Below are 26,913 nucleotides of genomic sequence, written 5' to 3'. Positions count from 1 at the left end.
ACTTTCTTAAATGATATTGTTATTGTTATGAGGGTCATTTGGTAATTATTGTTTGTTTTATCAGTTTAAGGTATTGATTGAAAATTGCATTATTTACCTGAGCATGCTAATAAAATAGTAGCAGTTATTCAGTACAAAATATAGTATTTAGTTGGGGTTCTATTTATATCTTTTACAATTACAGTTACTGTCACAACATTGACTCGTGGTCATTGCTCTCATATTGTCGTAAACAGAACGTCTGTTTGGATTTGTTATCCTGGTTTAGCTTTCACTTCACCTCATTTAACTCTTTTTCACCAACAATTGTTCAAGATCACCCTGTCTCAGGAGAGAGCCTTTGATCTTAAGAACACATCGCAAGAGGATTAAATGCAAATTAACCATCAGCCAGAGCTATTTTCTTCCCGCTGGCAAATGACTCGCTGTATTTATAGGCTGGTTGTATATGTGCCTTCCCAAGGTTCCTTGGTCTTTGAAAAGCACCCATCTATACTTATTTGGGTTTTATTAGAAATACACAGATTATCTCATGAGAACTAAAGAAATGTTCTAGGTCAAGATTGTGGCTAATTTCTTTCAATTTGTGATTGATTGAAATGTTTAAAATAAAAAGAGGGATATATTCCCATGCATTCCCAAAAGGACGTAATCAGCAAGAAGATTAAAAAACAAAAAAACAAAAAAAAAACAAAAAACAAAAAAACACTTTATTTAGACAAATCTCACACAGACTGCAAGCAAGGCCTTCCTTCCTTCAAGTATTAGCATGAGAAAACAGAAATTTCAAGAGACATTACCATTATGGGATAAGCAATTCACTCTCTCTCTCTCTCTCTCTCTCTCTAAAACAAGCAAACAAACAAATAAAAAGTACAAACAATGGGTTATGGTACAGCCAAAATAAACTACTTCACTAAACAATGACCATCAAACAATCAAGTCTTTCTTTCTTTTTTCCTAAATTAGAATTCGTCTTTTCTCGCATTTTTGTCAGTTTTGACATATCGAAGAAGAGGAACTTTCGTGTCAGAATGTTAAGAGGTGTTTAGTCCTTAAATAGAATTTTATGTGTTTTTGGCACTGTTTTCAGTATAAACAGAGAACATGTCATTGGCCGTTGGTCATCATAAAGTTTGGTTGCAATGGTTTAAAGCAGCAAGTATGCATGACACCAGCAGGTCATAAATACATCACCAGACAGCATAAAATACATGGGAATGTTTCAGTGAACATCATTCAGGAATGAGCCAAGTCAAAATCATGTAGGGATCCAGTGTATGAATGTGTTTTTCAGGAAAGGCAATACATTTGAACAACTGTGTGGGCCATTCCCAGCAGAATCCAATTGGGAGATGTGGGATATGTTGAGTTCATGTGTTTTATCCAAGCTTTTATCCAATTTCTCCATGGAGGGCTAAATTAAAGAAGTGAGAAGCAGCCAGAGGACTGAATACAAAGAAGGTGTGTTGTTTCCTTGGTGGTCTGTGGTTCTGTTTCAAATCGTACCCGACACCTTGATTGTCTCAAAACTTCACACCCAACATTTGGTCTCAAACTGAATCTGTCAGTCACAGATGTGCTTTAGTTAGTGCCTTATGTTAGTCCAACACCACTTTTACTTTCAAATGCACCATTATGTCTCTTGTAAAACATTAAAACAAACAAAACAATGATTAATTTTTCATTGCCACATTACAATTGACAATTAGATGCTAATAACTCTTAATGTTTCATTTGGAATTCTATAGAATGAAGCGTTCTGTCATGGCACTTCACTTAATGTAGTAAAGGGTTTGAACCAGATTGCTGTCCAATAGCAAAACACAGTAACTACACATTTGTCAAAATTCAGGTCTGAGAACCAAGTCTAGTTGGGCCAGTACGGCGCAACCATCAGGACTTGCTCACATCCTCCCTGACTTTGCACAATGTCTGTGCAACGAGGCTCACTGGGGGAAATGCGTACTTGCACAGACCCCGAGGCCAGCTGTGTGCCAAGGCATCTGTGCCGAGGGGAGCCTCGGACTGGGAGTACCAAAGGGGGCAATGAGAGGACTCTCGGGATGCGAACAGGTCCACCTGCCCGTCCCCGAATCTCTCCCAAATCAGCTGGACTATGTGGGGGTAGAGTCTCCACTCTCCACGGAGCGTTACCTGTTGCAAGACCACATCCGCTGTGTGATTGAGGTCGCCCGGGACGTGAGTGGTTCGCAGAGACTTCAACATCTGCTGACTCCAAAGGAGGAGGCAGCAGGCAAGTTGCAACATGCGACGTGAGCGTACGCTGTCCTGGCGGTTTATGTATGCCACAGTTGCTGTGTTGTCCGTCCAGACCAACACATGCTTGCCCAGAATCAACGGCCGATACTGCCAGCAACTCTAGGCTGTTGATATGCCTTTGCATGCGGGGCCCCGTCCAGAGCCCCGACATTGCCTGCCTGTTGCACACAGTGCCCCAGCCTGAATTCGAGGCATCTGTCATGACAATGACACGCCTCGAGGCCCGCTCTAAAGGAACCCCTGCCCGTAGAAATGCTAGGTTTGACCAAGGGCTTTAGGTGTGGCAGCACCCTGGCATGATTATCACATGCTGGGTGCCGTGGCGCCATGCCCACCTTGGGACTCAATTCTGTAGCCAGTGCTGGAGCGGTCTCATATGCATCAACATGAGGGGAAGTAACGCCGCTGAGGATGCCATATGCCCCAGGAGCCTCTGAATATGTTTCAGTGGCACCATTGTCCTCCGACTGAAGATTTTCAGGCAGGCCAGCACTGACTGTGCATGCTCATTCATGAGGCGTGCCATCATGGTGACCAAGTCCAGCTCCATGCTGAGAAAAGGAATGCTCTGTACTAGGGAGAGCTTGCTCTTTTCCCAGTTGACCTGAAGCCCCAGTCGGTCGAGGTGCTGAAGCACAAGGTCCCTGTGCGTACACAATAGATCTCGCGAGTAGGCTAGGATTAGCTAGTCGTCGAGATAATTGAGGATGGGAATGCCCTTCACCCTTTGCGGGGCCAGGGCAGCCTCTGCGACTTTGGTAAAGACGCAAGGGGACAGGGACAGAACAAAGGGGAGGACCTTGTACTGGTATGCTTGCCCCCCGAAAGCAAACCGAAGAAACGGTCTGTGTCGAGGAAGGATCAAACATGGAAGTACGCATCCTTCAGGTCGATGGCCGCGAACCAATCCTGATGTCGCACTGATTACAGGATGTGCTTCTGCGTTAGCATCTTGAACGGAAGCCTGTGTAAGGCCCTGTTCAAGGTACGCAGATCCAGAATTGGGCGCAGCCCACCCCCTCTCTTGTGCACGATAAAATAAGGGCTGTAGAAGCCCTTGTGCATCTTGGCTAGAGGGACGGGCTCTATCGCTACCTTCACCAGAAGGGTAGCAAACTCTGCCCGAAGGACCGAGGCATCCTCGCTTCGTACCGAGGTGAAGAGGATGCCACTGAACCTGGCCGGGCATCTGGCGAACTGGATCATGTAGCCGAGATGGATCGTTCTGATAAGCCATCGTGACGGGCTGGAGAGCGCTAACCATGCTCCCAGCCTCCGTGCTAATGGCACCAGAGGGACGACCGGTTTTTTTCATGCCCGGGGTGGGTGGTTCATGGCGAGGCAGAGCCGACACCCCACCGGCCCGCAATGGTGGGCAGCGGTTGGGGCGGGCAAGCAGCCCCGAGAACCGCCGAACTTACCTCTTTGCCGGCTTCCCTCTGACGGAGAATGAGGGAACGCGAGGTGCTGGCCCAGTGGCGGGAGTGGAGCTTGTGCGCTCACCTGGGTCAGGCCGGTCGGTGCTAGCAACCTCATCCCTGGGTCGCCTGTCTCGGGGCCGCTTCGAAGCCCGTCTGGGGTTCTTAGCGGCCGGCTGACAAGCAGGCGGTGCCGCCCTCCTGCGGGAGGATCTTCTTCTCTGAGGCTGGCATACGGGCTCCGATGGTGGTGGAGCCAGGGCCGATGCCACAGGAGGAAAGCGGGAGCTCAGTAGACTCTTCCGCTTCCGAAAGCAGCAGCCCATCCTCCGATGCTGCAACTGATAACTCATCCCCATCGCGAGCCCCGAACGAGACATCTGACATCAGTGATCTGCGCCTTAAATCCAGCATGCAAATTCCACTCGCCAATTCTCATTGGCCTTTTCTGAATAATTCAGAGGTGACTGGGGCTAATAATAGCAAACCCTTAGTGTCACTACATCGACACAATGTCGAGTGAGTGACAGATAGGGAACTCTTTTTCTCTATGCATCTCACAAACGTGTTTTCTTGGGTATATAATATTTATTGAGCACCAGTACAAAAAAAACACACGTTCTTTTATACTCATGTCCTCTGACATATCTTAAGTTGATTCCCTGGTTTAAGATTTAACATTTTGTATCCTTGGTCATGTCTCTTGGCTTACTCCAGATGGATCCTCCCAGTACTTAAAATCTAATGCACAGAAATCCTTCGTCTCATGACTTGCTAGCGTGCTAACGCTTGAGTGGGTCTCCTTATATAAACTTACAGTGGGAAAAGATGGCAGGCCTTTTTATAGCCTCAATGCACCGGCGAAATGCTTATCTCCTAAGATGAGTCTGACAAGAGAGAAACCCTCTTAAGGGGGAGATTACATGTTAAAATCCCAGCTCTGCACATATGTACATCGTCTTAAGGCAGCTTTACCTCTGTGTAAGACTACAGTGTCATTAGCAATGGCCCATTTTGTTGTCTTTTTGTTTACCTGCTTCTCTTATAAATCCTTAGGGTGGTTTACTCTTAATAACAATAAATTTACAGTCGTTTGTGGTGGACACTTGAAAAGAGACGTGTCTGACCTGCTAGAATGTGGGCGTGGTGGTCAGATTGGTCTCTGGTAGGCTTTCTAACCCTGGGTGGAGCTTTTGAGAGGGGCACGACTAGTGGGAGGAGTCTTTCCTCCATCTGTTAAGGATCTTTCTTCAAAAATACTAAGCTGCTCAATGGTAAACTAGTGGTCATGAGGGCTGCTTTCGACTCCACTTTTCCCTTCTCTGCATTACTGGGGAGTAGTTCACATCATTGCTGCTAAGCTATGTAAGCAAGTGCCATACTTATTAAAGGTGGTAACATTTAAAAAAATTATGGACATGCTTTGAGCTGTAAAAAAAGCTTATAATTGGTGCATTGTGAATGATCCGACCAACACTGTGCTTGCTTAAATGGATAGTTCACCAAAACTTAAAACTCTGTCATCATTTACTCACCCTCATGTTGGAAGAAGTCATACAGGTTTAGAACAATATGAGGTGAGTAAATTATGACAGAATGCTAATTTTTGGGTGAACCTAACCCTAACCCTAACTCTAACACTTTCAAAAGGCCATGTCTTAGTCGACCATCAACACTAGAAACAAATACTATCCAGTCTCACAAGAATTAGTAGAACTCTAAAAGATCTTTCATATCACCTTTTGGTCCATTTTTCTTTCTTTTCTTTTTTTTTAAGATGCTGAGCTAATTTTTCTGCTGGGATTGTGACTTGTGACTAATATTCCAGTGATACAAAGTTGTTTGTGTTGCTTTTGGTATTACGGTTTTGTCCATTAGTCTTTGTATCCTGTATGAACCACTAACATCATGGTGTACAATATGAGTGATAGAAAAATTTATATTTCTTAGGTATTTCATGCAGTTTTCATATGCATATACTGTATGTTTACATATTATTTCCATACAAAATATGACAACATCTTGACTGTAATTGGTTTCCCCAGAAATGAAGAGGACACTGTATACTGGCAGCCTGTATCAGTAGAAAAACTGGTTTTCGTGAACAATACTGAAGTTAATATGATATTGACCATTTGCAATTACAACTGTTCCCACTGTCCTCTGACTCTGATACTTGAGCAAGGCACATAGATTCACCATGTAATGCTCCTGTAGCTTAGTGGCATTGCATGATACAGTAAGTCTCTCTCTTTTTTAAGATTTTAATTTGCAGACGTTTTAAATAAATAACAAGAATATTTATACATTATACATAGACATGAATAAACGATATGCATTCCATATAATTTAAATAATAATTTATATATTTACAGCCCCCCAGGAAATAATAAAATGACAGTGGAGTGGTTGCACGTTTTTCACGTCCTGCGGTGTTTACGTGAGAGCGCGCAGACGCACGAGGTGTCTATCCGTATCCAGCGCCAACCCACCGACGATTTATCCTGAGTGAGGGCGCGCACGTAAGTCTGCGAAGTTTTGCACTGTGAATTCCAGTGCTTTTCATCAATACCCCGGCAGCCTCCCTTGAAGGGCTTGGCCGTCCGACACTTTGTCTCGAAAAAGTACTGTTTGAGGTCAGTGCGTCCCGCATTGATGTTCCCCAAAACGGTGACCTGCTGTCCGCGAATATCCACAGCCGTGGTTCGGTCCACCACCCATTCGCTTATACTGTCACACACCGAGTACTCTGCTCTGTAGCTCTTGTGCTCAGCGTAGCGTTTTTGCCGTGTTTTGTTGCTGCCGCTAGCATCCTGGCTGCTTACAAAGTCGTCCATGAGGTAGTGCGGCGGGGGTTGCAGAGGTGGTCGGTCGCTTAGTAGAACACGTGGTGAGTTGTAACGTTTGTGTTGACGTAGCAGTTCCGAGGAGATGTCTGTCACAGGCTGGTAGGCAGGTGAGCTAAGTTTCCCCTTGTAGTCGGTCACTGCAGGTGTGTTTAAAGTGATGGATGGAAGTGCGTCCAGGGTTCCCTCATCCTGTTTCTGTCGGCTGCGGCTGATGTCGGCCTGTAGAAGCTTTATGATAAGCATGTTGATGGGATCCTGCGTTGGCCGCTGCTTGTCCATCGTAGAAGCTGAGATACCATAGAGGTACGCGAGGAACATCACGTACAGCAAGATGGACATCACTAGATTCACCTGTAAGATCTGTGGAGAAAGCGGAGACACACTTTTGTAAGAGCATACAGTGGCAAAACAGATCAACTTCAGTTTTTTTTTTGTTCCAGTGACAGAACAGAATTCTCAATAATTTAATTAACAGAATATTCTGGGTTCAATACAAGTTAAGCTCAATTGACAGCATTTGTGGCATAATGTTGATTACCACAAAAATTTATTTTGAATTGTCCTTGCTTTTATTTAAAAAAAGCAAAAATCTGGGTTCCAGTGAGGCACTTACAATGACAGTGAAAGGGACCAATCCGTAAACATTAAAATACTCACCATTTCAAAAGCATAGCCACATGACTGACAGCTACCAAAATGTGCTTATTCAAAAAATCTGACAAAGCAAGAAGATCATGTTTGCATGACATTTGAAATCATCTGATTATTCTCTGCTTTTGACGTCAAAACACAAACAGGCATGCACACAACACTTGCGCACATTGCATAAGCCGGTAAGAACGCTAGTAAAGGTGTTTACGCGGAATGCGAAATTGGTGTTGATCATTTTTTGCTTAAATCGTTTACGACCTTACCCTGATAAAGGAAAGATGTTTAAGCCCTTTACATGAGCACACATGTTGTCAGTTTATGAAGCATAAATGGTGTAAGATCACACATGTAAATGCACTTGTTATCATATAAACTAACCTGAATTACAGGTAGCACATCTCCAATGCATCTGGATGGTATCAGATGCATCAGTTAATGGGAGTATGGTGAGAGATGCCACACAGTAACATACCACATGAGGAAATGTGCAGGGCCTCCATAATGGCATATTTATTTACATTTATGCATTTGGCAGAAACTTTTATCCAAAGCAACTTACAGTGAACTTATTACAGGGACAATTCCTCTGGTGCATCTTGGAGTTAAGCATCTTGCTCAAGGACACAGTGGTGACGGCTGTGGGATTGAACCAACAACCTTCTGATTACTAGTTATGTGCTTTAGCCCACTACACCATCATCACTATTTGTGTGTCTGGTGCATTCATTTGGCCCCGTGTACATTCTGTTTCATGACTGAGCACAATAAAACGAGACAGAAAACACAAAGTGCAAAACTCCCAGAGGAAACCTTGCCGGTGTGGGGAGTAGAAGAGTCTGCTAAAGCAACAGAGGTTCATTAGTGAGCACTATATAAAGATTAAAGAGAACAGTTTAAAAGTTGTTTTGATTAGATACAAGCCCTTAACATACTGGTGACATTTTTTCTATTACGCTGAGAAAGAATGTCTGCACTTAGTATGTTGCATGTGATTTTTGGTGCAGATTGTCATGCTAAATAAACTGGTTCTCTATATAATTTATTTAATGCTAGTGATTACAGGTAACTGCTTGTCTTTTAACAAAATGCAACCATTAGGCCTCACTAGGCAATTATCTGTTGAAGAATTATCCTACTTAACCAATACAATACAATCAGTACAAGTATTCATTCATACATGAATAACCAGATTACATTTACATGTCCATAATTTTCTTATTAAGGTCCATTTTCTTTTTACCCTTTTATTCTAAGAAATACATTTACATGCTCCACAGCTATTGGAATATTCCTGTTTGTAATCAGCTTAATCCAGATAAACTCTGTAAACATTCAGGTTAATGCATTTACATGATGCTTGCATAATCAGAATATGACCAAATTCTCATTAAAGGAATATTCTTGATTTAATACAAGTTAAGCTCAATTGAAAGCATTTGTTGCATAATGTTGATTACTACAAAAAGTCATTTCAATTTGTCCATGCTTTTCTTAAAAAAAAAAAAAAAAAAAAAAAAAGCACAAATCTGGGTTACAGTGAGGCACTTGTGAACGGGGGCAATCCATAAACAATATACTTGTTAACATTATTTTAATGTGATAAAATCACTTACTAACATTTTCTGTGTAAAGTCACATCCAATTTTAAAACTTTGTTTCCATGACGGCATGACGACGGCAGCCTTTAATCCCGGTAAACAAAGATTTAAACAACTTTACAGCTCAAATAAATAAAAATACATAAGTGGGGGCCTGGGTAGCTCAGTGGTAATGACGCTGGCTACCACCCCTGGAGTTCGCTAGTTCGCTAGTTTGAATCCCAGGGCATGCTGAGTGACTCCAGTCAGGTCTCCTAAGCAACCAAAATGGCCCAGTTGCTAGGGAGGGTAGAGTCACATGGGGTAACCTCCTCGTGGTCGCTATAATGTGGTTTGTTCTCGGTGGGGTGTGTGGTGAATTGAGCGTGGTTGCCGTGGTGGATGGCGTGAAGCCTCCACACGTGCTATGTCTCCATGGCAACATGCTCAACAAGCCATGTGATAAGATGCATGGGTTGACTGTCTCAGACATGGAGGCAACTGGGATTCATCCTCCACCACCTGGACTGAGGTGAATCACTATGCATCCATGAGGACTTAGAGTGGCATTCCAAATTGGGAGAAAAAGGGGAAAAATCCCCTTTTTAAGTAATAAGTAATTATTATTGTATAATATATGTATAGTATTGTCTCACTGTAACTTAGATTTTTCCCCTTTAAAAAAAAAAAAGTAGGGACGAGTTGAATTTATTTTCTGTGGTAATCAACATTATGCCACAAATGCTGTCGACTGAGCTTAACTTGTACTGAACCTGGAATACTCCTTTAATATCTAAATATTATTGTGCATGTTAATGCCGTCATTCACTTACTGCTTTCATCCTTTGCTTCAGATGATTATATGTGTTTGGAATCACTAGAATGTGCAGCCGCAAATCTGCAGAGAATGTGAGTAATGCTGCCCACTCAAAAACATCAGCATCAAATCCAGAGTGGTCAAATTGCAAGTGACACTACAGACTACAGACACAAGTGCAAAGTGCACCGACTGAAGACTAATGATGACACTGATATAGCAAGACAGAAGCGTTGCAGACAGTCAGGGGTTACAACTGGTACATCAAAGGGCTATATGGCAATAGATTTCAGGCTACGTTGGTGGCAAATGGAAATAAATATCCACTGTGCTCCGAGATATTTTAAGCTGCCCTGAATGCTTCTATATCTCTTTTAAGAAACCAAGAGAGACTGGGCTTTGGGAGGAATGGGTAGGGAGGATGATAGTATCATGAAACTCTGAAAGATGCTCAGTTTGTTACATAAATTATTTGGTTTTAAATTAGACTTTGGTGACAAAACTGAATACAAAGTCCCCTTGTTCTGCATGAAAGTTTGATTATTGATCATTTGACATTGAGGTTATTTTGAGTAGTTCACCTGCATTTCATGGAAAAATGGTTTGTCCCTGGTTTGCCGATTCTGTTACAATAGTCCTTATTTAATAAACCATATTTGATTTGACCACTTAAAAATGAGGCTGTGAGGGATACACATGCAGTCCGTGTAACTGTTTTAAGGTTAAAGCAAGTCACATCTCATTTTCGTCAACTAAACTATCAACACAAAAGGTTTTATCATTTGTAAATATGGCATCTACCCTAACTAAGATCCACTGTATAAGTTGTAGCCATATGTTTGTCTATGACAGAAAATGAAAGCCTTATTTTCAGCAGTGTATCTAAACACTTGATAATTAACCTCCCCTTTGTTGTTTTGTAGTAGATGTCAAAGACTGAAATTTCAGTGTTTGTTCCACAAATTCAACAACATTTTTTGGTCCACAAAGGAGTTCTTAGTAAGGATGAGTGTATGAGAGGGCATGAATCTGACACCCGATGCTCAGAGGAGATGGTTAATCACTCTGTCCTCGTTATCGGTCAATAAGCAACGCTAATGTAGCTTTTTGGCAGGGATGACGTTGACAAGATGACTGTAATTAAAAGTCAATGCTTCAAAAGAGGGCAGTGCAACAAAGTCACCTTACAGGCAGTGGCTTAACAGATTTTGTCTTTACTATTTTATATTTAAACAACTGGATGTCTGACTCTGCAGCAACTGCTAGGAATGTACAGTTTTAAGTCACTGCATTACTGTTGGACAAAGTGTTAAATTGACACTTCAGGAAATTGGGACGAAAGTAATTGACCCCCCTATGAATGAGAATCAGCAGCTACATTCTCTAAACCAATCAAACTTCCATTTGCAATTGTGCTGTAACTGATGCAGTATGGATTCTGCTGAGAATGAAAGTATACATAAAAAATCATGAGAGCAAGTGTCACAGTGAGAGCGAAACAAAGAGACCCAAGAGCAGAGGAACAGGTCAAAGGATTTATTAACAATAAATAGCAATTTAAACTGTGCTGGGGAAGAGTGGAGAACCCGGCACCGGCTGCAGTAGTAGGGGAAGACATTCGTGGATGCGTGCACGCCGTGGCCGTGCAATGGGCAGATCTGTGAGGACTCTGTGAATAGTGTTCGTAGGCGAGTGTGCGTCATGGAAGTCAGGAGCAGATTTGGGAGGAATCCTCTGTTGAAGCGTAGTGAGGTGCAGAGAACAAGCACACAGCAGACTGGAAGGCAATCACTCTCCCGACACATGGGCAGAGATGAGTAAACTTCTGTTGAAGATTCATGAGTGCAGAGAACAAGTGTACAGCAAACTGGAAGGCAACCATACTCCTGACACGCAGGCAGACTTCGCCGGCACAAAGGGATTAAGTAGGGAGTGAATCAGCGGAGCACCAGGTGCTGCTAGCATGCTAATTAGTGGCATGATAAGCGTTCCCCTGGAAATAATCAGTGTTCCCACGGAAACACTGATCATGCATGCCGGCAGCGCCTGCGAAACATGAGGGAGAGAAATAACAAAACAAACAGAACAAACCGACAAACTCACTGGAGCCATGACAGCAAGCATTTGTTCCAAAAATCCTAATACACAAATTAGATTGGTATAAAACCCTCTTTTAAACCTCCACTAAACAGGTCTTTGACTTCCCAATTGGCAAAGCCAACTGTGTATTTTTATTTGGAGTAAAAAAACTGCAGCCTGAAATCTTGAACTTGCTGTGGTCATCCATGACGTTGACCTAAGAAGTACATCACAACACCAGACAATCCGTGAGGTACTAATTACAGATTTGCTGTAATGTTTATTTGCCTTTGCTGTGAACTACTTCAAGCTATCTCTCTTGATAACATTCCCATGCATGCTTTAATTAAGAACAGCAAACTGCTTGGCTTTTGTATGCCCTATTTGTCCACAACTAATTTGCATCTCATACCCCATTCAATGCTCACCCTCCATGAGAAAATGTACAAAAGCTTAAGAAATTGGAATATGCATCCATAATTCTTCCTATTAAGGCTCATTCAGGTGAGTGCAGGGTGGAAATTTACTTGGAACTCTAGACCAGGGTTCAATAGATAATCTTTTTCATCTTCTTAAGTGCGATCAAATGCTTGGCTATGTTTGTATAAATCCTGTAAGCTTTTAAAAGGGTTCCTCTTCATTGAGCTGCAAAACTTGCCCATAGTGAGCAATTTGGTCACGATAAAGTCTACCTAGCTCTCTTAAAATGTAATTTATACCACAACAAATGATTTGATTGAAAGACATCCACTTGATACTCTTTCGACCACGTTTGAAGAGATAATCCATTGCATCCTCTTAACTACTCTCAAATACTTAGCTGTGTGTCTTCATGCGCTACAAACATTGCAAGAGACCTACTGGGAAGCACAGCTAATGCGATCCCTCGCTAAACTAACAGCAGTTTAAAGTTTGATCCATGCAGAGGGCCATTCCAAAGACTTTTCTCTTTTAACAATACTCTCAAGCTCACATTAAAATATCTAAGACCTTAAAAAATGTGACATATTTCTTTATGTGTCTCGCTCTGTCATGTTGAATAAACGCAAGAGTTTCAGATCTCACAGGAGCACAGATGTGCTTAAATGTCTTTGCCTGGATGAACAGCAGCTTGAACTTCCTGATGGAGGTGCCAAAAAAGGGGCTTGATTAGGGAAGACGGATGTGATGGTAATTTTGTGCATCGTCTAACATCACAAATCATAGCAGGTCACTGACCCAGAGTCTAATGCTAAAGTTAGCATGTGCTATATCTCAAGATATGTTACAAAGCTCCATGCTAACTGTCCTTCAGGTAATCGGTAGGCTTGTGTCATTTTACCAGTCAGTTGTAATGTAAAATCATAATTTAAAGGGTTCCCACAAGGGTTTTGACCAATGCATTTCCTTGACTTTTCCATTTATTTGTGAAAATTTAAATTCCTTTATATTTCCAGGTTTTTCATTAGCGTGGGAACCCTAAATTCAACTGGTTTACAAATGACCAGGTTACATCAAAAGATATGTTCTTCTTACCATCTGTCAACCAACCAACCTATAAATGGATAGTTCAACCAAAAATTTAAATTCTTTCTTTATTTACTCACCCTTATGTCATTTCGAACCCACACACCACTATTTTTCCACAGAACGCAAAAAGAGAAAGTATACAGAATATTTACTTATCTGTTTTTCATAATAAAAAAATAAAAAAAACAACAGAATTTAAATTTTTGGGTGAACTATTCCATTGAAGTACAATTAAAGAAGAAGGAGAAGTTATTAACCATTTTCTGACACATTTACCTGTATATCTGGGAGAAACCTAATTTAATAACATCTCTAAAAAACACTTATACTTTCAGGTAGTGACATTACTATTTTTACACGTAATGACATATATGCACCAGTATTGCTGAACTAGTGTAATTCTATTATTCATGGAAAATGTTATGCATTATGTCAACAAAATTAAGTTGTTGTTTTTTTAAATCCTTTTTTTAGACATGGTAATGGTCAGTGCACAATTACATAAGTTCTTCAGCTTTATAATAAATCAATAATTTATTGTCACAAACATACAAAGGATATTTGTGGTCTCCACGGTTACAGCTCTCATCACTCATCAATAACCAGATTAAATTACACAATAAAGCAAAATCAAAATCATTTAAGTGTCCCAATTCAAAGTGGACTTCAATAAATCCTTCAATACTACTTCAAGTCAGGAAAAATATTGATTCTTCATTGATATTGATCAATCTTGAGTACCCAATACACTCTGGTCTAACAGACATTCTCAAAGAGAATCTAGCCTAAATTTTGTTTGTTATTGGATGACATTTTTACATTTGCTGCAACAGTCATGGTCATTAAAAGAGTATATTGGCAAAGAGACTGCTAGGCCCACTTGCAGTATAAATCACTCCCTGTGATCAACATGGACTCTAAACAATTGCTGTTAATCTGCCTGACCCAAATCGAGTGGGACATGAAAGTAGTGGATGCGCTTAACTGAAGAATGACTGTGACCATTTCCCTTGGCGGCAGTTCCATACACAACCTTCTAGCCAAGTCTCACCAGACAGTTTTAAGGGCCTGGAATGAGACTCTTCATAAGTTCATGTGATTGATCTAAATCAGCTGATAGGCCAGCTAATGAACTCTTGGATGCTTGCTTGGGAATGTCCAAATTTGTTGACACCCTAATCCATTTAAACTGGGTTGGGGAAGGGAGGCATACATTGAATAATTACGAAATGCCATAAAAGTCTGAGACAAGATACTGAGACAAGACTTTTCACGCAGTATCACCTGCAAAACACAAATCACAATGATTTGTTATTTGGCACGTACAAGCTCAGCCATTCCAACGTGGATGACAGCCGTTTTGCATCTGTGCTCAGACTTAATTGTTTTGCAGCGCCTTTAGCTACAGTATGTTAGCACCATGTACAGCACCTCTGTGATGACTTTAAGCTATGAAAATTATGCAATAAAAAACACATTCGAGATATTTTCTGCTGTTAAGGCCATCACATGTATATGGGATTGCTGTAGGAGTGGACTGATCTTCGGCAGATAAAAAAAAAAATGGTTCTTAAATCACCTTGTGATATGTTTACTATAGAACTGCTTCTGTTTAACCCGAAAACCAAAATGGACGTGGTTAAGGCGAAGAATAACTTCTGTACAAAATCTTTTGTCGTTGGCAAACACAAGAGCATTGTTAAAGTGCTCAAAGGCCATTGCCTCAGAAATTACACTTTAAGCAGATTTAAACACAACTGACTTTGGCCCTCACCATCAGTTTGATCTCAATAATTACTAAAAAAGTTAACTTTTTATATAACCTGAATCTTGTGATATCGATGTATGAACCTTTGGGCCATCTCTTCAAGATTGGTAAGCAGTTGCTCTTGTCATTGGAAAACAGAGTCCTGTTTTTCTAAGCATGATACAAGCTGGTATTTCAAAATGACATAATATCTAACTACATTAAATAACACTCGCCGTGAACCCTTATTTCAGGACACAGGGGCATTAGGCGTCAAAATCTGGTGCTTTATCTCCTTTAACTGGTTTAGGCCACTCAGTGCATAGCTCTCCATTTGCTTCAGGACTAATCCTCATAAACACTTGAGGAATCCTTCATCTCAGATATGCCAACCAAGTCATTCCAAAAATTCACAAGAAGTCTGAATAAAAACAGACTTTGTTGGTTTGAATCTAGGCACGTTAACACCTAATAAATTCCTAATAAACCTTCCCTCATATCAAATGGTTTTTAGAGTTGTGATATAACATATGACATAATTTGTATGCATATATATGGTCTGTTTCCAACTCCAGTAAATTTAATACTTAAATAGTTGTACATCTGAAAAGTAGCATGCTTTTGTATGACAGGTGTTAATCTCACACAGCACTGTGTCAGTGGCCTCGACATTGGGCCTTCTTCACCACCTACGCACATTATCTAAGACTGGCCAAGGAGGCTTATAACTCCCTGAGCTTTTAACTCCTAGAAGATTGTCTTGAGATTAGGCCTTCACTCCACCCAATGCACCATTTAACACAGTGTTCAGCTCCATTCAGTGTACACCTCAGCTTGAAGATGACAAGAGATATTAGAATTTTACAGTCAATATGCACATTATTTTGGCCGCTTTCTGACATACTAAGTGTGTTTACATACATGTTCTTACACCAACAACGTGTAATGTCATGTAAACACCTTAAAGGAATATTGCGGGTTCACTACAATTAAGTTCAATCAACAGCATTTGTGGTAAAATGTTGATTACCACAAAAATTCATTTCGACTCATCCCTCCTTTTCTTTTTTTTTTTCTCCCCTTTTCTCCCAATTTGGAATACCCAGTTCCCACTTTAGTTGGTCCTCATGGTGGCGCAGTTGCTCACCTCAATCCGGGTGGCGGAGGACAAGTCTCAGTTGCCTCCGATTCTGAGACAGTCAATCCACGCATCTTATCACATGGCTCGCTGTGCATGACACCGCAGAGACTCCGCATGTGGAGGCTCATGCTACTCTCCGCGATCCATGCACAATTTACCATGCACCCCATTGAGAGCGAGAACCACTAATTGTTACCACGAGGAGGTTACCCCATGTGACTCTACCCTCCCCAGCAACTGGGCCGATTTGGTTGCTTAGGAGAACTGGCTGGAGTCACTCAGCACACCCTGGATTTGAACTCATGACTCTAGGGGTGGTAGTCAGCATTAATACTCACTGAGCCCCGCATCCCTCCTTTTCTTTAAAAAAAGCAAAAGTCGTGGTTACAGTGAGACACTTACAATGGAAGTGAATGGGGCGAATCTGTAAACATTAAAATACTCTTTGTCTCAAAACTATAGCCACCAGATGTAAACCGTATGCATGCTGACATAATTTTATTGAGATAAAATCACTTACTAACCTTTTCTGTGTAAAGTTATATGCAATTTTACAACTTTGTTGCCATGACGACGCATTCTAACTCTGTAAACACGCAAAAGTGATGATTTAAACAACTTTACAGCTCAAATAATACAGAAGAATTATTAACAGAAGAATTCATGTAAAAGCTTTCATAAAATTAAAAGCTTCACATTTCTGCCTTTAAATCCTCCCAAAATTGGCCCCATTCACTTCAAATGTAAGTGCCTCAGGAACGAGAAAAGAGGGACAAGTCGAAAAACATTTTTGTGGTAATTATTATGCCACAAATACTGTCATTTGAACTTTCAGCTTTTGAGCTTAACTTGTATCGAACCCGGAATATTCCTTCAAATGGCATTCCTTTATCAGGGTTGGGTAAGATCATAAACGCTTCAAGCAAAAACCGATCAACACTTGTTGGACTAGATTTTTGCTCATTACCCTGATTTCACTCAGAATGTAAACACCTTTACCGGCATTCCTACTAACTTATCTAATGTTTATGTTTATGTTTACCCTATGTTTAAAATTCCATGTTTACATTTTGATTTCAAAAGCAAAGAATAACCCAATGAAATCAAGTCTCATGTTAACAGAGTTTTCTTGCATTATCAGATTTTTGGTAGCTATCAGCAGATTGGTGTGCATTTAACAGTATTTGTTGACATATTTACAAAAAAATATTAGGTGTATTGGTTCATAAGGTCAAAAATATGGTGCATGTTAAAATCACAATGAACCACAAGCACAAGCAGAATCAAGACTAAATCAAGAGGCATCTACAGTAGCACATCTTCCTTGTTGAGGGTAGATAAGTTGCCAGTTCTTGCAAGTCATATCTTTAGTCAGACTGGGTTTATAATCTCGAGAGAAGCATTATACCTCAAGCATATGCAAGAGCCATATGTCCCACAACAGTATGACAATACAATCTACAGTCTGTCATTGCCTTGTGGGAACAGACACTGGCATACACTGTACAGTTCATTCACATGGAATGAGATCTTAGCTTATTAAGTTCTATAAATACTGAATCAAAGAAATTCCCCCTCAGGCACACAGTTGTTTGAGTTGCGTTCGAAGATTGAGGCATGTGGAAGAATGCCACTGGATAAACAAAACTGAATAGAAATAGTACAATGAAATAGAGTATGCAGTAAATGCTGTGTATACAATATAAACAGGCCATGTACAAGCCGCACTGATCTGTTCCTCTCAGAAATGTTAGCAATGTGTTAGCACATTGATACCGTCATAAAAAATGACAAGCTGCCCAACACATCTGGTATCAATCAAGAGGACACAACACTGTGACCAAACATATTTCCTTGAGTTTTTGGAGGGCTACCCAATTTGATGGACTCAGGATGACTTAAGAGGCGGCACACCAGCGGAAGAAATCCACCCAGGATTTTCAAAGAAGAGTGTCTAAACCCTAATGCTGTCCACTTGCCTCCAGATGTTCCCCTAAAAGAGGGACAAGACCCCCCTGTCTGGACACCCTCCATCTCTGACCAGTACTATACACTTACTTCCATTTGGAAACATGCAGTGAGTGAAAGGAACACAGCTTGAACATCTTGGTTTAAATTTAAAGATCTGAAGAATGGTAGGACGTGACCTGCAGTGTTTGAAAACCCATCAAGAACAAGTGGCTGCATTTATTACAAACAAGGAAACGTATGTAGATGTTCTGTACAACATGTTAACTTTGCATATTACGTTCAGTAGACGATTTATTTGTGGGTTATGTCAAATGCGCCTCATGGTTTTTCAATATTTAAAAGCTTGACGTGATATGTAAACTGTCGGCACAAATTTTATACACATGCACATTAATTAGCTCCAGTTCACATTGAGCATGTCTTATATCCTGTACATAGCATGTTTTCCATATGTGGACACAACAGACTGATCTCACTGTGAATTCAGCGACAGTAGGTCTAAAGTTCTTCAGCTAAAATCGGTCTGTGCTTACCGAAATTCAACGCACTGCCTCCAGTGGCGGAAGCTGGAAGTGTTGTTAAACGTATGGGTACGTGAGTTGTAAAGTGGTTATTTTTAGTTATAAATGAAGTAATTAAGTCAACAGGAATGCATATTTTATTAACCATATGTCCTAATCCAAACCCAATCTTAAACCTAATGGAGTAAAATTTTTATTTTAGAATGAAAATACAACCTCCGAATCACACTCATAATTGTTTATGTGAACTCGATTACTTTCTGGTTTCCATAGGACTAGAACCCGTGTATCAGAGGCTGGTCGCACAACAAGCTATCATTTGTACCACAGTAAAAAGGAAAGCATGTTTGAATTGATCTAAAAACATCTGCTTGGAAATGGCACTTGTCAGTAACTCAACAATATGAGGTTGATGTCATGGTACTGGAACGTTTGGTAACAACATGTCAATTTCCTGCGTGATCATATACAACTAAGTGTGTGACTCCATGCTATTCTAAATTACAGATGGATTCAAACTGGGATTTGACTAAATTGAACAATTCGTTCACAGATGACAGATATGTTGAATGAATGAATGAGAATGTTGAAAAATTACAACCCCAATTCCCAAAAAGTTGGGAGAGTATGAAAAATGCTAATAAAAACAAAGTAGTGACTTGTAAATTAAATTCACCCTTTGCCATATTGAAAACACTACAACTACACATTATATGATGTTTTACCTTGTGAATTTCATTGTTTTTTTGTAGTTAATGTACAGACATTTCAAAACAAATAATTGCAACATGCTCCAAAAAAGTTGAGACAGGGGCAATTTAAGACTAATAACAATTTGACAGGTTAAAATGACAAGGCAATGTGAAGCATGAGATGGTAAACAGGTTAGGCAATCGTGTCATAGTACATAAGAAGCCTCCAAAAACAGCCTAGTTCTTCAAGAGCAAGAATCATTTGAGACTTGTTAATTTGCCAACAGATGCTTCAGCAAATAATCCAGTACTTTGAGAACAAAGTTCCCTAAAGACAAACTGGAAGGATTTTGGGCATTTCACCCTCTACACAGCGCACAATATAGTTAAAAGATTCAAGGAATCTGGTCAAATCTCTGTGCGTAAAGGGCAAGACGAAAACCACTTCTGATCCCTCAGACATCACTGTCTTAAAAAACATCATTCATGAACTATATCATGAACATGGGTTTGGGATTACTTTAGTAAACTTTTGTTACACCAATCGCCGCTACTTCAACAGATGCAAGTTAAGACTTTACTATGCAAAGCAGAAGCCCTACATCAACACTGTCCCGAAGTGCTGTCGACTTCTCTGGGCTTGGTCTCATCTTAGATGGAAAGTAGAACTGTGGAACCGTGTTTTTTGGTCCGATGAGTCAAAAATAGTTTTTGAAAAACACAGCCATCGTGTTCTCCGGGCCAAAGAGGAAAAGGACCATCCAAGCTGTTATCAGCGTGAGGTCCAAAAGCCAGTGTCTGCATGGGCCAGGGCATGCAACTCTGTGCCCATGGCATGCAACTCTCACATCAGTGAGGGCACCATTAATGCAGACATGTATGTACAAATTTTTGAGCAGCATATACTGCCATCCAGTACCGTCTTTTCCAGGGATGTCCCAGCATTTTCAGCAGGAAAACTTAAAACCACATACTGGCCGAATAAGCAGAAAGTGCGGGTGCTAGATTGGCCTGCCTGCAGTCCTGACCATCTCCAATTGAGAATATGTGGTGTATTATGAAGCGCACAATACAGCAACGAAGACCCTGTGCAATTGTGCAGCTGAAGACCTGCAGCTGGATGAATGGGGGAAAATTCCACTTTTTAAACTTAACAAACTTGTGTCTTCAGTGCCTAAATGCATAATAAGTGTTGTTAGAAGAAATGTTGATGTTACACAGTGGTAAACACTCGACTGTCCCAAATTTTTTGTGTTGTTTGAGTGTGTTGCAATCATCTGATTTGAAATTACTGTACATAAAACATTTTTTGTTTTTTAATTCACAAGGTAAAACATTATATAATGTGTAGTTGTAGTGTTTTCAATTTAGCAAAGGGTGAATAAAATGTACAAATCACTACATTTTGTTTTATTAGCATTTTTCATACTGTCCCAATTATTTTGGAATTGGGGTTGTATGTGGTTCTACTGGGAGATCAAAGGAGTTCTGGAATTGCTGTGTTGGTACTGCCTGTTGCTTCATATGTGTGTCATTTGCAGAGCATTCAGTGTAGGGGACACATTGCAGCTGTTTGGCCTTCTTGACAGCAGGAGTGAACGCCTCCCTTAATACAGATCCTGTGTTTTAAGTATGCATGTGTCTACAGCATGTATTTCTGGAAAGTCCTAATTATCTGACAGCATATTCAATTGTTTATTTTATGACAAGTGTAAACAAATACAACAAAACTGGAAAAAGTGCATGTCATATTTTGGCAGCCAATGCATTCTCAACTGTCATCATGCCCAGCTAGGCTATATATGGCAAAGAAGTTGTTGCACTGTAAGACCAATCATAATGCCAGTAGGTCTCCAAAGCGATCTGTAACTGTTATAGTTTCCCTCTCTGTCCCTCAAGAGTATTAATAAAACATTATTAGTAATATAATAATCACAACTGGAGACAGAACATTTTCCTGAGCCACCCATGAAAATAAGGTCCTTTTTACAGTTAAAAGTACAAAAACATGAAACTCTTTAGAGTAATAGTTGTTCAGTCCAACACGGTCTCATCTCAAGTCATAATATTAGTAAAAGACGTCAAAATTGTTAAAAATCAGACAAGTTTTACTCCCATCGAGAAAAAATTAATGAACCAACGAACAAATGTTATTATATGTTATCCTAAGTTTAACCCCCAATCCAAACCTAGCAATAGTTTAACTTCTTACCCAAACCCTAAACCTAACCATGATTTTAATAGGAAAATAACTTTTGTGTACCACGGAAAAAAGAAAACATTTGAAACGAGACAATGAAAGCATACAGTATTACAGGTTATTAAGGTACATCAGTCATTTGTATTGCATAAATAAATATGGAATGTGTAGCCAACTTTATTTATAGACGTTTCCTTCCTTAACTTAAAGTGTCAGGATAGGAGGCTAGCTAAAATTTGATGCCTGTATTGTATCGATTTGGAATTCTGTTTCTTGATTGGTATCTATGGTTATAAAATTAGCACCTTTTTGTTCCAAGCCATACAATATCCCACGATTATCACCACCTTTGCCATCTTGTACGAATTATTCTGAGTTGTCACAAGTCTATTTTGTTCAGTCAGGTTTCAAAATTTGAAATGCCCTATTCCCACTACTTAGTAGGTCCTTGTGGTGGAGCAGTTACTCACCTCAATCCGGGTGGCGGAGGACAAGTCTCAGTTGCCTCCACTTCTGAGACAGCCAATCCACACATCTTATCACGTGGCTCATTGTGCATGACACCGCGGAGACTCCCAGCATGTGGAGGCTCATGCTATTCGCCGCGATCCACGCACAATTTACCACATGCCATATTGAGAGTGAGAACCACTAATCGTGACCACGAGGAGGTTACCCCATGTGACTCTACCCTCCCTAGCAACTGGGCCAATTTGGTTGCTTAGGAGACCTGGCTGTGTCACTCAGCACACCCAGGATTTGAACTCACGACTCCAGGGGTGGTAGTCAGCATCAGTACTCTCTGAGCTACCCAGGACCCCGACAGTCAGGTTTCTTCATTAAACACACATTCCTTCTTAGTGCCATAAAACAAAACTGTTACTATTTGTGTAAAGTCTGAGAATGATTAGCAATTAAGCTGCCTTTAATCGACAAATAAACACAGAACGAGCTCTCGGTTTTGACATGGCACTTCCAAACATAACGATTAGTGTAATTAACGCACCTTAGAGTTGGTAACGTGATCAAGTTAGATGGTTGTTTTGATGTAAACTGATAGACGGGGGGTTGACAGCAACACTTTGTCAGGGATACAAACTACAAAGGTGTAGCCATTTCCCACTCAGCAGTGTTGATATACTGACCCCGGCTTCATGTATAATGCATCACTCCTTGTGACACTTCCAGAACAATGTTCTTAGAAGTTTAAAGCCACTCTGAAAAATTAGGTTAGATGAAGTATTCTCAGCATGCTCAGGCACACTTAGTCAAGCCAAGTTAGGTGACTAAAAGCTCCTGACTCCAATATCCATATTTATGTTATATTTTTTTAAAGTTTCTGCAGTACTCTCAGTTTTTGGGAGTTGTGTGGTTTTAAAATATCGGCAGAACACCATCAACACACCAGCTGCTGAACATTTCTGGCACAAATTACTCTTTATTCTACTTGAAGTAAATGCCTCATATAATGGTTATTAGTTACAGTATAGTGATATTTCATTTTATGATTTGGCTGACAGAGCTGGATAAGGACCAATATTTGGGGTCTATCTGGGAGTTTTCTTACTATTGGACTATTATCAATAGTAAAACTTTCCAACAAGGTAATATCCACACTCTGAAATGTGCAAACAAATTCTGCTATATTTCCTAAAAGTGTCAAATTGTAAACTGTTGTAGCCACTTAGCAAACCACAACATTTCTTGCAGTTATAGAAGCACTAGTTTTGTAGTTTTAGAATTCCCAGCATAAAATGCTTCCCTGTTGTCCCTATATGGGGCTAGATTAATGACTAAATCTGAAATTAATTCATTTGAATTCTAGACATGTGACACTTAACAAAACAAAAAGATTTGGTGGCATACATTTGTATTTTTAAGCAGCAATTTGTTTTAGAGGTGGAATTTGCTGTAAAATTAGCTGTAAAAATTCAGATAATAGAATTACAAAATTCTGCAAATACTAATCTCTCACTTTTAATTCTCAGAAATTCAGATCAAAATCAAAGGGCCAAAAGGTCAAGCAAAGCTGGGTTATTTTACTTGCAGAAATTAACATTGATTAAGAAATTAACATTGATTAATTAATGCTGTAAAATTTGTCCATTGTAGTAAATGTTAACAATTGCGCTAACTAAAGTTAACATATGCAAACTTAATGTAAAGTGTTACCACATATTCTGGGAATATAAAGTCTGTATGACAAGAAGTCAAATGAACATGATAAACAAAAGAAAATCAATAACTCCATATATTCCCTAAAAACCATATGTTCTAGCTCCATAGTTGTCTGAGTGTTTTTTAATATCAGTGCAAAGGTATAACGCATATAAACGAGACCAAGAAGAATGGAAATGCTACTGTACAACATACTGTTAAGCTATCACTTCACATCAGGGTTTGTGGCTGTATTTAGCAATAGAATAATAAATATTGTGTAAAATGAAGAGTTATTAAGAAATGATCCATTTCTTTGAACCTGGCTTTGATAAATTATGTATTTAGGTCTGGCTGCCATCTGTCATTTAGATGATGGGTCCTTCCATGCAGTGTAATGACAGCTTAGACTCTGTAGTGCATAGTGTGTCATGCTTTTCCAAATACTGTATGAAAGACAGCTAGAACATGACGAAAAGACAATTTCATTTGTTCATGACAAATGCAATCTTGACCGCGATTGCAATATGTACATTATGTGGTGGCATACATATGGTATTGTATAATGATGAGTACATCATAGAGGGCCATATATGGTCACAATAGTGCATTTCCCACACTTTAGACACAGTGAACAAAAAAAGACCGGGACAACTTTTGGGTATGAGTGACCCATGATAAAGTTGATGAGACCCCTTGATAGAGCTTAAATATCCAGCCAACCTTTCCTGAGTCACATTCTACAGTGGCAAAGTAGCTACCCTGTACAATAAAGAGTGTTACAAGATACCACGAGTTTGGAAGTAGAATTTAAACATCAAAGCAGCAGTAATGAAGGAGAAAATCACATAAGTGAATTGGTTATCCTGTTAGTGGACTATTGTGTACAGTGTGGTATGTGTCATGGCCCGTTTAATCCAGTATTCTGTGAATAGATACATTGAAAGAAATATTCTGGGTTCAAAACAAGTTAAGCTCAATCAACAGCATTTGTGGCATAATGTTGATTATCAAAATTAATTTAGACTCGTCCCATCTTTTCTTTAAAAATAAAAGGCCAAAGCTCTGGGTTACTGTGAGGCACAATAGAGGTGAAGTGGGCCAATTCATAAATGCAAAATACAACTCCCAGAACAGCCACAAGATGTAAACAATATGCATGATAACATTATTTTAATTGTGTAAAGTGTAAAGTTCTCTGCAATTTTTGCAAATTCATTAACACGATGACGTGACGCTGTAAACCTGTTATTTGACAATATAAACAACTTTCCAACTCAAATAATACATGAGAAAAATTAACGTAAGTGCTTTTATAAAATTATAAGCTTCACATTTCTACCTTTAAACGCTTCAGAATTTGGCCTCATTCATTTCCATTGTAAGTGCTTCATTGTAACCTATTTTTTTATTTTTTTATTTATTTATTTTTTAAAAAGGAGGGACGAGTCAGAATTGTTTTTGTGGTAATCAACATTATGCCAAAAATGCTGACGATTGAGCATAATTGGTATTGAACCCAGAATATTCCTTTTAAAAATATTGCAAAATTAGGAAATTGTATTAAATAATTAAATGAATTGTAGCTTCTTGGAATCTCAAATTAAATAGCAGCTTCTATGTGGGATAGAGAAAAATCTGAATGTGTGCACTTTAGTAAATCCCATTCAGACCAGAGAAAACTTTCTGTAAATACTCAAATAGTCCAACGGTTCTCCACAATCATGTCTGAAATTTCTTTTGACACGTTCAGCAGTAACTTTATTTGACAGATGCTTGTTTGAGCAGCATGTCTGCACAAGACTTCCCAGCACACACATGCACACACACTGCAGGGTAACATAAACAGAAACACACACACTGAGGGGGCTATCAAATACACAAGTGGGAAAAATAGGCCTGCGACTTTCAGATGAGTCGTTCCAAATAAACACAACGAGCAATATTAAACATCACTTGAATCCAAAGACAAACTCAGAGGGTTTGAAGGGCACTGGCCGGTCCCATCTCCTCCACAGATTTACAGTATGTGGATTATCTATTTTAGGGATTGCCTGCCTATCTCATGCAGTCAGTGCTCCGAAATATGACCAAATAGCTAAATGTTTCTTAGACAATAATTAAATCTTCCATTTCATTTTAAATGATTTTAAGTACTTCATGTTCATCTTTTTTTCTCTAATCAGTGACAATCAATGCATCTTTTTAAATTAGTGCATTTGTACCTACCTCATATATACACAAAAATCTGTCTTTATCTAGAAATACAGTTACAGATACATACAGATATACAGAAGTATAGATAGGTTATTTACAGTTCTAGTCAGTTACAGTACATACCTTTACATATAGTTGGTTGAACTTAATTAATCGTAGTAAAAGACTTTTGGAAGTGAAAAGAGAGTTGTCTTAGCAATCTATTGTTTGTGCATAAAAGAGAAGAGCTCTCTGTGAAAAGTAAGAAGTGAATTTACCCGTATTGGTTTTCAATTCAGCCCGAGGCGAAGAGCAGCGCACAGCAGTTCACATTTTTTCCAAATGCACTGTACCGACAGTTTCAGATCCATAAACACTAAAACTCTATTATTTTTTTTTCATAAGACTTCAACCGACGTTTAAATTTGGCAAGAAGAAATTGTATGAACCCTTGTCCATTAAAACTGAACAACTTTTTCCAACAGTAAAGAGCGCACAAAGTGTACTGGAGAGCAAGCGCAAATGCGTAACCGTGCCAAGGGCCCTTCAGATTCACACACCAAATACAGTTCTCAAAATACATACCGTAATAAAGGTAACCATAGCATCGGTGAGGAAATATTCAGCAGTGCCGACATGAAGGTGATGGGTTTATTGCGAATCCTTTTTTGAAAGTTTCCAGATAGAAAGCGCGCGGTGCGTGCTGAGACTCTTACTGGCGTGCGGAGCGCGCGCAAAGCTCTCTCTCTCTCTCTCTCTCGTTCTCTCTCTCTCTCTTACAAGCGTAATCTTTTACTCTCCTGTACGCATCCAGCACGGACAGATGGCTTTTATAGGGTTGCAGTGCTGTACTTAGTCCAGAGCAGTGCTGTTCTCCTTAGTCAAATCATGCATTTGTTTATTTTTTTATAACATTCATACTTTCATATTAGCAAACACTATTACGTTATATAATGCTTATTAATAGAATGGTCTTTAATGTTCACTCAAATGGCATGAAACTTTCCATACAGAAATCTGACACATGACAATATATGCAAAACACGAGATATTTATATATGGTTTTGACTGAAATAATAAAAGTAACATACATATAGTACATACT

The 26,913-nt window shown here is 39.7% G+C and overlaps 1 protein-coding gene across 1 annotated transcript; it reads right to left on the bottom strand.

Annotated features, from left to right (window-relative positions):
• Nucleotides 1–714: 714 nt before the first annotated feature.
• On the bottom strand, nt 715–26,556 carry LOC127436482 (neurotrophin-3-like). Its single transcript, XM_051690671.1, has 2 exons — nt 26,394–26,556; nt 715–6,910 (listed from the first exon to the last, which is right to left on the bottom strand). The coding sequence occupies exons 1-2, from the start codon at nt 26,409–26,411 to the stop codon at nt 6,122–6,124; spliced, it is 807 nt and encodes a 268-aa protein (XP_051546631.1). The 5' UTR covers nt 26,412–26,556; the 3' UTR covers nt 715–6,121.
• Nucleotides 26,557–26,913: the final 357 nt, after the last annotated feature.

Source organism: Myxocyprinus asiaticus, chromosome 47 (genome assembly GCF_019703515.2).
Source record: "Myxocyprinus asiaticus isolate MX2 ecotype Aquarium Trade chromosome 47, UBuf_Myxa_2, whole genome shotgun sequence".
Lineage (NCBI taxonomy): Eukaryota > Metazoa > Chordata > Actinopteri > Cypriniformes > Catostomidae > Myxocyprinus > Myxocyprinus asiaticus.
This window is presented reverse-complemented; position numbering and strand designations above follow the sequence as displayed.